At 46.8% G+C, this 13039-nt stretch overlaps 1 protein-coding gene across 1 annotated transcript in view; it reads left to right on the top strand.

Moving 5' to 3' along the window:
• The window catches only part of LAMC2 (laminin subunit gamma 2), an 83256-nt gene that overhangs the window by 67325 nt on the left and 2892 nt on the right, over nt 1–13039 (top strand). Inside the window, exons 17-22 of the mRNA XM_060232416.1 lie at nt 1280–1424; nt 7440–7589; nt 8407–8521; nt 10160–10359; nt 11403–11561; nt 11647–11746. Coding sequence (XP_060088399.1) covers nt 1280–1424; nt 7440–7589; nt 8407–8521; nt 10160–10359; nt 11403–11561; nt 11647–11746 — 869 coding nt within the window. The remainder of the gene's footprint in view (nt 1–1279; nt 1425–7439; nt 7590–8406; nt 8522–10159; nt 10360–11402; nt 11562–11646; nt 11747–13039) is intronic.

Raw genomic sequence — 13039 nt, 5'->3', positions numbered from 1 at the left:
AGGGTGTTCCAACAGGGAGGGTAGTTAGTTGCCTTCATTTTCTCAGTTTGCTCCAGGTCTTATCATAACCATTGTTATCACCATCAACTACTGCTAGCATTTTATTATTACTCTGCCTGTTGCTGTGATGTAAGTCTTGCATATGGAGGGGGTTGTATATTGCAAAGTGCACAGAGAGACACTGTCTTGCTCCAAGGGATCCCTTTGTAATGACTGTCCTCACAGCGCCAAGGACAGGGAGTAGATTTTCTTTTTACTACAGCCATAGGCAGCCTGCCCATGCTGGAAAGCCTAGAACAACATGATAGACATATTGGTCTACAGTACAACAGCATTATTTAAGTCCAGGAGACCAACAAGATTTTCTGGGTGTAAGGTATTGAAAGTCAATGCACCCTTCATCAGAAGATTGAAAGGGAATCCAAGCCTAGTATTTTAGCTCTCAGCTCCTTGTCACCCGTGTCATTTACTCTGCCCATTCTTGAGTTTGATCAAATCCTGATTCAGGATGGGCTCCTCGCCCTGGCTTTCATGTACCTCTCAGGTAATCCCCATCACTTTTGTGGTCCTTCCCAAATCTGCTTTGTTGCAATGGTTTGGGAAAGTCTGTAGTTCTTTTTGTTGCAGAGGTATACCTTTCTTCTTATACCTCTTTAAAAAGGGGAGGTAAAAGCTGCTTTTTAAAATGAAAGCTGGGAATTCAGAGAATCTGAAAGATGGATAGTTATAACATTATAATGCTATGAGAATGTAAATTGCCAATATAAAAAAACACTAAAAAGGCCTCAATGGCACAGAGGGGTATGGCCATCACAGAGGACTGGGGCAGGGGGAAAGCAGAGGAACCTGCCATGTTGCCACTGTGCTTTCTTGGTAATAGTGAAACCACTCAAGCCAGTCTCACTGTGGAAAACACCCCCAACATCAGGTTCTCTGTGTTAGAGCTGCTTCATGGACTCCATAGTCTTCCGGCTGCTCCATACAGAAGAGCAGCAGAAGGATCCCGGCAATTCCTGTGTGGCTTCTGGAGCCCCTTGGGGGAGATATCTGGTCTCTGGGGAAATGACAAAAAGCGGGATTCCATCCCCTTTACAACGTGGAATGTACTGTAGAACTGGGGGTACTCAAAGGTCTACAGTTCATTCATAAAGATCATGGCAAATCTAAACTGCATAACTTTCTTTAACCATTGCCCAATTCATATGTTATGTAGGCGATGTGATCATTGGGTTGGGGAGATCTCACACTTCTGGGCTCAAAATCGTTTTCTCATTTTCAGGTATGATGAAGTAAAGCTGCTGTCCAATGAACTGGAGGTTGATGCCAGCAGAGCTGCTTTGAGTGCTGACCAAGCCTATCAAAGCAGCCAACTGCTCTTCAGTTCCCTGGCTCGTTTACCAAAAGTTGACACAAGCATCTTTCAGGTAATGATTCTGCTTATGTCTCTCTGTATGTGCTTGGTCCTTAAAATTGCTAGAAACTTTGATGGGCATGGGAAAAAAGATAGACCCAACATGAGATGGATTATAAAGGAAATCATGGCCTTCGTTTTGCAAGACCTGAGCAAGGCTGTTAATGATAGGATTTTTTGCGGGTTGTTAATTTATAGGATCTCTAAGTCAGAAATTACTTAGCAGTCATTTGATGGCACATAGCACCAAGTTAATAGTTGCTTTCTACCATACCTTTTCTTTCCTGTCCTTGCAAGAGGAAGAATGCCTATTTTGCTACCAACCATTCCCAAACTGCACTGTTTCTTACAGGATTTTGGCAAGTAAATAGTGGCCCCCTGGACCAAATCTGATTCCTTTCTTCAGTGCCAGTCCCTAGACCCATAAAGAGTAGATTGGAAACATCTGTCGCAATAGGATTTAACAACAGGACACTTTGGAGAACAGAAGTGGAACTTGACCTCTGTCTCTTCCTTCTCAAAGTGGCCGATTACCAATACTCATTGTTGATCACAGTTGCTCCATGTGGCTCAAGCCTATTTATCATGGAGGCGGCAATCTTGTGTTGACGGCAGGTGAATTTGATGTGACTGAAAAGATCTGCCATGTAGAATAGTTCCATCCAGGCCTCAGATTCAGCAGGAGCGCACAGGAGCACAGCTCCTGAACCTTTCTGAGGGTTCCCCCTCCTCCTCCCCGCCTACCTTGTCCATTGAATAGCAGGTGCAGCTGCATAACAATCCCTGGAGTAGGAGAGCAGCCAGCCAGCCAGCCACCAGGGACTTTGCTGCACCCCCATCAGCCCTCATCATCCCCTGGAGAAGCCCACACCACCCTTTCTCCACTTCTTATGTGATTTTGGGCGGCTTCCTGACCTTTTGATTGTGGGGGGGGGGAAGGGCAGCCAAGAAGAGCCCCAGGTGAGCAAGGCCTGCCCAGGGCTCTCCTTTCTTGCATCAGGTTGCTTTTGGCTGGGGGGTGGGCGGCATATACTAATGAGTTATGCTAATGAGCTCTGTCATCTATTTTTCTACAAAAAGACCCCTGGTTCCATCCACACATTTTTAAAAATGGGTGTCAGGGAAAAGGGTCCTAGCCTTGTCTTTTCCCTCCTCATGTGCTTCTTTTCTTTTTGTAGGGAGATGTTTTATACTGAATAGCATTCAGTTATTCACCCCCCCCCGCCCCCCGCAGCAGCCATATGAAGTGGTACAACTGTGGGGTGGGTTGACCATTTGTGGGAGGCCCAGGCTATTACAGCATTGCATAGAAGATTTAGTTGATCTTCCAACAGTATTGAGGCTGGGTGAGTGGGCGTCAACATGGCAGATGAGGTTTAAGACCTCTTGGTGGGACCAAGAGGAATTGCCCGCCTCCGTCATTGGTGTTATGCAACGCCAGGTCCATAAATAACAAGACCGCGATCCTGAGGGAGTTTCTGCTCCAGCAGGACGTGGACCTGGCTTGTGTGACCGAGACCTGGGCGAGGGACGGGGAGACAGTAGCTCTCTCCCAAATGGCCCCCCCCCCAGGATACTCGGTCTTTCACCAATCACGGATCAGTGGGCGGGGGGGGAGGAGTGGCGTTACTCATACGGGAGGGTTACTCCTTTCGGGCCCTCCCGGACCCAAAGATTGATGGTATTGAATGTGCCGGTCTGGTGTGGGATGTCGGAGAGGGGTTGGCAGTCTGGCTGGTGTACCGTCCGCCTAACGCACCAGCCAGCGCCTTACCATCACTATTGGAGGCAGTGGCGGGCTGGGCATTGAGGTTCCCGGGGCTTATGGTCCTGGGTGACTTCAACGTCCATGCGGACGACACGGCCTCCACTCAGGCGATGGACCTAGTGTCTTCCATGGCGACACTGGGGCTCTCTCAATTTGTTATGACTCCCACGCACCAGGCCGGGCACACATTAGACCTGATCTTTGCGTCCGGGATCTCGGTGAACGATATCGCGGTAGAAGCGGTACCATGGTCGGATCACCTAGCCCTTAAGGCCCATGTGGGGACGCCACCCCAACCCTGTATGGGCAGAGAGCCTATTTTGGCTCGCCCCCAGAGCCTGATGGACCCGGAACGGTTCCAAACGGCCCTGAGGGATCCTTGGCCCACTAGCAATTCCCTCGATGGCCTTGTGGAGACCTGGCAAGACCGGCTAACCAGGGCCATCAACGAAATAGCACCCCGGCGCCCTCTGTGCCCTCGTATGAGGCTGGCCCCATGGTACACCTTGGAATTGTGCCAGCTGAAACAAGGGCTCAGATGACTAGAGAGGCAGTGGAGACATACTCGGGACGAAGCAATGAGAACATCCTACAGAACGTTTATGAAGTCTTATGAGATGGCAGTCAAGGCTGCAAAGAAAGATTACTTTGCAGCCAAGATTGCATCTGCAAACTCGCGCCCAGCACAATTGTTTAGAATAATTGGGGACCTTATAACATTGCCACAAGGCAAACCAAACATTAGAGAATTGGAGATTGGCTGTGAGGCATTTGCGAAATACTTTGCAGATAAAATCTCATTGCTCCGCCAAGACCTGCCTACCACCTTGGATACAGTGAGCGAAATTGAGGCTCCGTGCCTGTCTTCGGATTTGGTGCTGGATCACTTCGACCCACTCAACCTGGAGGAAGTCGATGGGATCCTCTCCGCTGCTCGCCCAACAACATGCGATTTGGATCCCTGCCCCTCTTGGCTGATTAAATCTTGCCAGAGGGAGCTTAGATGTCCTTTACGGGACATCATAAATAGATCCCTCACAGAGGGGCGTTTCCCAACGCCTTTGAAGGAGGCGTTGGTTCGCCCTCTCTTAAAAAAAATGTACAGCAGACCCGGCCGAATTGGCAAACTACCGTCCGGTGTCTAATTTACCATTTTTAGGTAAAATTATTGAGAGGGCAGTGGCGTTGCAGCTATAGAGGTTCCTAGATGACGCTTCCGTTCTTGACCCGTGCCAGTCTGGGTTCCAACCGGGCCATGGGACGGAGACGGTGCTGGTCGCCTTGGTAGATGACCTTCAGCGACAACTGGATCGGGGCGGCACTGCGGTACTGATGTTACTAGACCTGTCGGCGGCATTTGACACAGTCGACCATCAGTTGCTAAAGCGCCGCCTCGCTGACATAGGGGTTGGGGGGGTTGGCCTTACAATGGCTTTCCTCCTTCCTCTCTGGTCGGGGACAAAGGGTGGCTATTGGGGGTGAGTGATCCCACAGGCACACACTCGATTGTGGGGTGCCTCAGGGAGCAGTTCTCTCCCCAATGCTGTTTAACATTTATATGCGCCCCCTTGCCCAGATTGTCCGGAGGTTTGGGCTGGGTTGCTATCAATACGCAGATGACACCCAGCTCTATCTGCTAATGGACGGATGGCCCGGCTCTGCCCCAGGGAACCTGGATCGGGCTTTGCAGGCTGTAGCGACGTGGCTCAGATTGAGCGGGCTGAAGCTGAACCCAGCGAAGACAGAGGTCCTTTGTGTGGGTCGCGGCCCTCTAGGAGGGGAAATAGCTCTCCCAACCTTCGACGGCACACCATTGAAACCAGCGCGCCAGGTAAAGAGTTTGGGCGTTTTACTGGAGCCTTCATTATCAATGGAGGCCCAGACAGCAGCCACTGCCAAGTCAGCATTCTTCCACCTGAAGTGGGCGAGGCAGTTGGCCCCCTTTCTGGAACGTCGCGACCTCGCAACAGTGTTCCATGCAACGGTCACCTCAAGATTGGACTACTGTAATGCCCTCTACTTGGGGCTACCTCTGTGCTGGACCCGGAAGCTGCAGCCGGTGCAGAACGCGTCGGCCAGGCTACTATTGGGGCTCTCGAAATGGGAGCACATACGGCCGGGGCTGCGCGAACTGCACTGGCTGCCAATTACCTACCGAGTCCAGTACAAAGTGTTGGTTATTACCTTTAAAGCCCTATATGGCCGAGGACCAGCCTACCTAAGGGACCGTCTCTCCCCACATGAACCCCAGAAGGAACTGAGGTCAGTGGGTAAAAACAAAATGACCATCCCTGGGCCGAGAGAGGTCAAACTTAAAAATACCAGAACACGGGCCTTTTCAGCTGCGGCTCCTGCACTGTGGAACCAGCTTCCGGAGGAAGTGCGGGCCCTGCGGAACCTTGACCAGTTCCGCAGGGCTTGCAAGACCGCCCTTTTCAGACAAGCCTATACTGATACCAACTGCTGAGTTGCTTGGAATAAAGAGCCGCCATCCATAATACGATCATGGAACCACTTAAACTGGCAGAACCAGCGCCAAACAATTTTATTGCTGCCAGATACAATTAATACAATTTGAACTATGTATTTTAATTTAATTGACTGGTTTTTATGTTTAAAAATTTTAATTGTTAAATTTAAAGTTTTATCTATCTATGTTAATTGTTTGAAATGTTGTTAGCCGCCCTGAGCCGCCTAGGCGGGGAGGGCGGGATAGAAATAAAATTTATTATTATTATTATTATTATTATTATTATTATTATTATTATTATTATTATTATTATTATTATTATTATTATTATTATTATTATTATTATTAATGTGGCCAAGTGCAAAGTAATGCACATTGGGGTCAAGAATCCCAGCTACAAATACAAGTTGATGGGGTGTGAACTGGCAGAGACTGACCAAGAGAGAGATCTTGGGGTTATGGTAGATAATTCACTGAAAATGTCAAGGCAGCGTGCGATTGCAATAAAAAAGGCCAATGCCATGCTGGGAATTATTAGGAAGGGAATTGAGAACAAATCAGCCAGTATCATAATGCTCCTGTATAAATCGATGGTGTGGTCTCATTTGGAATACTGTGTGCAATTCTGGTCACCGTACCTCAAAAAGGATATTATAGCATTGGAAAAAGTCCAGAAAAGGATAACTAGAATGATTAAAGGTTTGGAAGAAAGGTTAAAATGCTTCGGGCTCTTCAGCTTGGAGAAACGTCGACTGCGGGGTGACATGATAGAGGTTTACAAGATAATGCATGGGATGGAGAAAGTAGAGAAAGAAGTTCTTTTCTCCCTTTCTCACAATACAAGAACTCGTGGGCATTCGATGAAATTGCTGAGCAATATATATATTTGGGCCTCTGTGTGGCACAGAGTGTTGGACTGGATGGGCCATTGGCCTGATCCAACATGGCTTTTCTTATGTTCTTATTTTTAACAGAAAAGGAAGCCACAAAGGGTGCAGCCAATTTGCTAAATAAGGGGAGAATGTATTTTTAATTGCATTATTGCTCGACAGTTTCTCTCTTCCCCTCTAAACACAATCACCACCACTATGAAAAATTTCTGTCCTGTGTGCTGTGTGTTCCTTAATCTGACCTAATATTGTTTCAAGGGTCATGCTTCCCTAAAAATGGCCTTTTGACACTTTTGAAATAAATGAGTTCCAGTTTCCATCAGGTGGACCTTAGAAATGAGAAATATGGCAGTAGAAACCTACTTGACCACTATAGTCCTCTGTATCTTTTGATATACACCATTATACATCACTATAACTTTTGAGGCCCAGTTTCTGGTGCACTTGCCTTCTGAGATAGGGTAGGTGGGTGGATGGGTGGCACCCCAGGAGAGGGCCTTCTTGGTCTTGGCACCAAACTCAAGAACTCTTTCCCCAGGGAGACTTGTCTGTCCCATTCTGTTGTCATCTTCCGCTAGTGGGTGAAGACCTTTTTTTTGTTTCACTTGGCACTTCGGATGTGTCTTTTAGCTTTGGTTTTACTTGTTTTAATGCTGAGTTTTAACATTGGTTTTACTTGTTTTAACTATGAGTTTTGGTTTGGTTTTCCTAGTTTTGAAGAAAATGTTTTTATGATGTATATTTCTCATCTGTGAGCTGTGTTGGTGGCCCTGATTAGGGCAAAAAGGCAGGATATAAATGCAGTAAATAAATGAAATAAATCATAGAAAAGACCAGTTCTTGGGACCTGCAGGAGTGACATTAAGCAAAGTCATGAGTTTTCCCATTTTAACATCTTAGGAGGAAGCCAAGCAGCTCCGACAGAAGGCAGACTCTTTAGCAGGCCTGGTGGAAATTTACCTGGCGGAATATAAGCAGATGCAAAGCAACATGGGCAGCAAAGAAGAAGAGACCAAAGAGCTCATGCAGAAAGGACAAGATGACAGACTGGTAAAGTGAATCCATATTAATCACCTGGAAAGTGCTGGTAGGCAGTGGAGGTGGGATCTGTCACCGCCTGACCCATTCAGAAAGGCCCCCTTCAGTCAGTTGTTCATGTATTTCTAAGCTGAAGGTAGTTGCACATATTTTTAGGGGTGAAGACTAGAAACATACCCCTCTAAGAGCCCTCTAAATATCTTGAATGAGGTCGAGTCTGTATTGGCTCCATGAAGTAGCTTATGGACTGAACTGCAGGATACAAAATCCTCATGGACTTTGTACTAGATAAACATTGAGAGCTCCATGCTTCCCAGGGCCAGGGAGGCTGTGTTCTGATTGAGGCAATGGCAGCCTTTCCCTCGTGCTGCTTTTGTGAATGGAAATGGCTATTTCCTCTGCTGGGAAGCTTATGTGCAATCCTTATTACTCACAAGGATTCTCAGCAGAGCAAATACCAGCTTCCTGGAGCTGTTTCAGTTTACAAAAACAACCTGGGTGGGACGCAGAACCCTCTTGTCCATGTATACTGTGGCCACAGTCAGAGTGCAGCCCCCCTTTGCTTCTGGGGAGCATGGTACTCCAAGGTCATGTGACAGCCACAAGGGCATTGTATCATGTGCATTGTGGGTACCCTGCTGTTTGTTCCACCCATATGATTCAGGCTTGGATCTGTAGATGGTACTGAGTCCTCAGAGTTTTTGTTCTTAGCCCCTGGATACAGATGATCCTCTGTATAGCAGAACTGGTTGCCTGTGAGTTCTGGGAGTTGGGCCTGTGTTTTCATGCTCTGGGTTATGTGTGTTCTTTTGTTCTCCTACCATTGCAGGCAGCAGTCCAACTGTTGTCCCGTGCCAACCTTGCCAAGAGTACAGCCCAGAAGGCACTGAGTGCTGGCAATGTCTCTTTAGAGGAAGTTGATGGCATCTTGAAGAACCTGAGGGGTGAGTGGCTTAAAAAACCCGGTGCATTTGATGTCTGTTGCAAATGTGCTCTCGCCTGGTGAGTTCCATGAGGGGCAAGGCTTGAAACAACAGATAGGGTTCACACCCAGCACTTAACAAAAACAAGATCTAATTCTCTGTCAAGAAAATGTTGCAATTGAAATCATGTAGATCAGGAAAAGATTTGCAAACAGGCATCTATCCAAATCAACGGTCATATACATCCTACATTTTGATCTTTGGGGTTTGACAGGGCTTGTAGTTTTGATGTAGGTGCACATATAAGTGCTTGTGTGTTTCTGGAATCATGCACTAATGCGTGCACAGAGTGATATGTTTCCATAGTAAGAAGTTGTTGACTCAAGAACATTAATTGAGTAATGCACTATTTGATCTGCTGCTGTAAGTGTATTTCAGATGTTTACAGATAGATCTGAATTTTGATTGTTGTCACCAAGTTAATTTTTACATTCAAATCTTTTCATACTGTGTTTTCATTTGATGATACTGGCCTGTTGGTCATGGTAGGCTGCCAGCACAAGGCTGACAATCATTGGGAAGGGCCTCACCAGTAATTTAAAGAGGTCCTTGGCAATGAATTGCTGTCACTTCCAGGGCACAGGGAGTGATGTCAGTGAGTTGGCATGCCTCCATCTTTCCAGCTCATTTTCCACCCACCACCTGTTGAGCAGTGGCATGAAGCACCCACTGGCAATGGGGAATGCCCTGCTACCAGTGGGGACTTGGCAACCCTAGTGGTAAGCTACCCTGAGGGTCTGTTGGGCTTTGTGGGAGGGTACAATTAATTAGTCAGTCAGCTTCAGGTTGATAGCCGAGAGCAGCAGCTGCTGAACATGGGTGTACCGGCCATTTAACTTACAGAGAAAGTTCCCAGTGGGCTATTGCTGTGGGGAACCAATAGGCAGCCAAGAGCAAGCGGAGCCAAGCCCAGTGGTTCTGCCTGTACCGCAGGTACCACTTACCTCTGGCCTGATCAGTGGCAGTAGTGATAGATGTTGGCAACGAGTGAGCAGACATCTACTGTTGGTGTTGCTAGCTAGGCCTGAACTGAGTGGTTCCTGCAGCGCTTTGGTGTAGTGGTTAAGAGTGGTGGACTCTAATCTGGAGAACTGGGTTTGATTCCCCACTCCTGCACATAAAGCCATCTGGATGACCTTGGGTCAGTTATAGTTCTCCCAGAACTCTTTCAGCCCCACCTGCATTACAAGGTGCCTGTTGTGTGGAGAGGAAAGAAAGTAAACCACTGTGAGACTTCTTCAGGTAGTGAAGGGCAGGGTATAAAACCAAATCCTCCTCCTCCTATCATCACTGCTGTTGCTACTGCAGGGAGCAGTCTTCATGTAGTACTGTAGGGAGCAGTCATCCTGGGCTGAATCTGGACCATCTTAACTACCCTTGGTTCTGACCTGCACTTTCCTAGTTCTACTCAGCCATCTTCACTAAACGGATGAAACCCAGTTATTCAATAAAGCTGCAGCCTGTTTTCATCCAGTTCAGTGCTTTTGGCTCAAGGTTTTTCTTTGCCTCCTTTTGCTAGCACAAATAGGAATGTTGTCTCCATTCAGCAGGCTCTTTACTCAGATAGGTTTCTCTCCCCCCACCCCTTTTGGTTTGCAGAGTTTAATCTGAAGGTAGGTGACAAGCAAAGGGAAGCAGAAGAGGCCATGCGGAAACTTCCTCTCATAAGCAACATGGTCACCAGGGCCAATGAGAAGACCAGGCGTGCAGAAGAGGCGCTGGGCACTGCTGTTACAGAAGCAGAGGAAGCCCGAAGAATGGCTGGGGAGGCAAAGGAGATTGCTGTCGGCATTGATCAGGTATGTGGGAATGGACGAAATTGTACTGATGGGAGTCCTGGGCAGGTGGGAGGGAAGTCATGGCTGGCCAGCCGCACAGGTTTGTTTTCTCTTAAATTTGAACTTGCGTCCTTCTCCATCCTGGAGGCTCCGATTGGTTCACAGTGTGTTACTCAGAACAGTGTGGACTAGCAGGGCTTTTTTTGTAGCAGGAACTCCTTTGCATATTAGGCCACACAGCCCTGATGTAGCCAATCGACCAAGAACTTACAGGGCTCTTCTTACAGGGCCTACTGTAAGATCCAGAAGGATTGGCTACATCAGGGCTGTATGGAAAGGAGTTCCTGCTACAAAAAAAAAGCCCTGGTGTGGACTAAAATATATTGTCACTCTTTTTCTAGGTCTGGGCTCAAATTTGTCAAGGGCTCAAGCATTCACTTGACTCTATACATGTTTACATATGTACTCTATGGCATCTGGTCAGAGTTGAAGCTGGGGGGCTTTGTTGAGGCTGCAATGGAAACATGAAACTGAGACTGATTTCCCACTCGCCTTATGCTGCTCTCACGCTCCTCTTCTCAGTGGGGCTTCCATCCGATTTCACACTATCTGCCCCGGGCTGCAACTAGCTCTGCCTTTTTCATGCAGCAAACAGAAACTGGTTTTTAGAGGTTTCTGTTTGCTGCGCAAAAAAAGGCGACGCTAGTTACAGCCCCAGGGCAGATAGTGTGAAATCAGATGGAAGCCCCACTGAGAAGAGGAGTGTGAGAGCAGTGTAAGGCGAGTGGGAAATTGGTCTGATTGATGGAAACACTGGGAATCTAGTGGGACCCATCAAAGGAGATATTTCCATCAGTATCTTTCACTTACTTTCACTTTTGATCTCTCCAGCTGGATTTTTGTGATTTGTTGAAGCCTGAACGTTTGCTGAGTGATTTCACAAATGAAGCCACAAATCTGTTGTTTCAGATACTCGTAATGCCTTTCTTGATTTTCATTGCTATGGATCTTCCTGACTCATGAATATTTCCTCCCATTGTTTTTTTTTGTTTTTGCTTCTCCAGGAAATAGGAAGGCTGGCCTTGGAAGCCAACAGGACAGCAGATGGAGTCTTAGCCCTGGAGAAAGGAATAATGTCTTTGCAGAGAGAGGCGCGGGAAGCAGAAAGCGCGTTGCAAAGAAAGGAGCTGGAGGTGGACATGGATGCCTCCATGGCACCGGAAGTGAGTTTTGTAACTCTTCTGCCTTTTTATCAAAGGGATTCTGGGGGAAAGACACTAATATTTGTGATTATTGTCCCTTCCCAAGGCTGTTCAGATGTCCCAGAGAGCAAAAGCAGATGCGGCAAGTGCTGGGGGAGCTGTCCGAGGGGTGCTGAGTGATTTGGAAGATGTTCTGCGCCTGATGGGTAAGAGGAGAGGCTTTTTTGTGATGAAAGCCACAACCATTCTTTGGCTTCATCACTCGATTAACTGCCTAGTACTTCCATTGATTTATCACATCACAAAACCTTTATTAGCATAACAAAGCAACACCATATGGATAACAACAGAGTCCATGCTCAAAAAGAACATCTCCTCTTGGAAGCCTGGGGAAAGAATTTTGCTACAGATTCAATGGTTTCACTCTTATTTGAGGCTAATAATGAAAAGGTCTTTTGGTCTTCAGATTGACCTTCCAAGGGTTGTAAAAAGGGCTTTAAAAATACAGCACCATTGACTTATCAGTAGGAAGTGGTTCTTAATCCATAAGGACAAATATTAGTCTGAGCATTAAGGAGTGGCTTTCTTAAAGGTTGTTTTGAGTTTTTGCATGTTGTCATGATAGGGAATGAAAAAGAAACAGGAGTGGCCTTTATATGGCTTGTGATAGCTCAAAAAATGGTATTCTAATGAAGCCTTGATATGTTACCGATTAATTAATCTGATAATATTTAAACAAATCAATTAGCCAGTTCATCAATTTAAAAGACAACTGATTAGGCCTTTTTAACTCGCTGTCCTGTCAACAGCTCAATTTCTTCTATTCGTTGACTGGCAAAGCACTTAATGGTCAGCTAAGTACTCATTACAGGAGCCCCGTGGCGCAGAGTGGTAAGCTGCAGTACTGCAGTCCAAGCTCTGCTCACGACCTGAGTTTGATCCTGGTGGAAGCTGGGTGCAGATAGCTGGCTCAAGGTTGACTCAGCCTTCCATCCTTCCGAGGTTGGTAAAATTAGTATCCAGCTTGCTGGGGGGAAAGTGTAGATGACTGGGGAGCGCAGTGGCAAACCACTTCGTAAAAAGTCTGCCAAGAAAACATTGTGATGTGATGTCACCTCATGGGTCAGCAACAACTCTGTGTTTGCACAGGGAACTACCCTTTACCTTTTAAAGTACTCACCGTGTAGAAAGGGCAGCATCAGAAATGCAGCATTTCCACTGTACAATGTCTTGCTTGGATACCCATTTTACTGTATTTGGGTTTACAGTCCAGATGAACCAGAATAGGACAACTTAGTTGTGGCTATCCTATGCAAATAGGGATGAATAACTTTTCTAGCTGGGAATTGTGCTAAGACCTTTGGAGTTCTAGTCTAGATGTATGCCTGAGGCCCAAACAAACATAATGCTGGGATTTCTGTGTGTAGCACTCCAAAAGGTGTGTTCCTTGGAAAGCAGGTGTATGGAATCCCAAAGGGAAATTAGGACTCTTTCTCCAT

The sequence above is a fragment of the Heteronotia binoei genome, chromosome 2, assembly GCF_032191835.1.
Source record: "Heteronotia binoei isolate CCM8104 ecotype False Entrance Well chromosome 2, APGP_CSIRO_Hbin_v1, whole genome shotgun sequence".
NCBI lineage: Eukaryota > Metazoa > Chordata > Lepidosauria > Squamata > Gekkonidae > Heteronotia > Heteronotia binoei.
The sequence above is the reverse complement of the archived record's forward strand: the minus strand, read 5'-3'. Positions and strand labels throughout refer to the sequence as shown.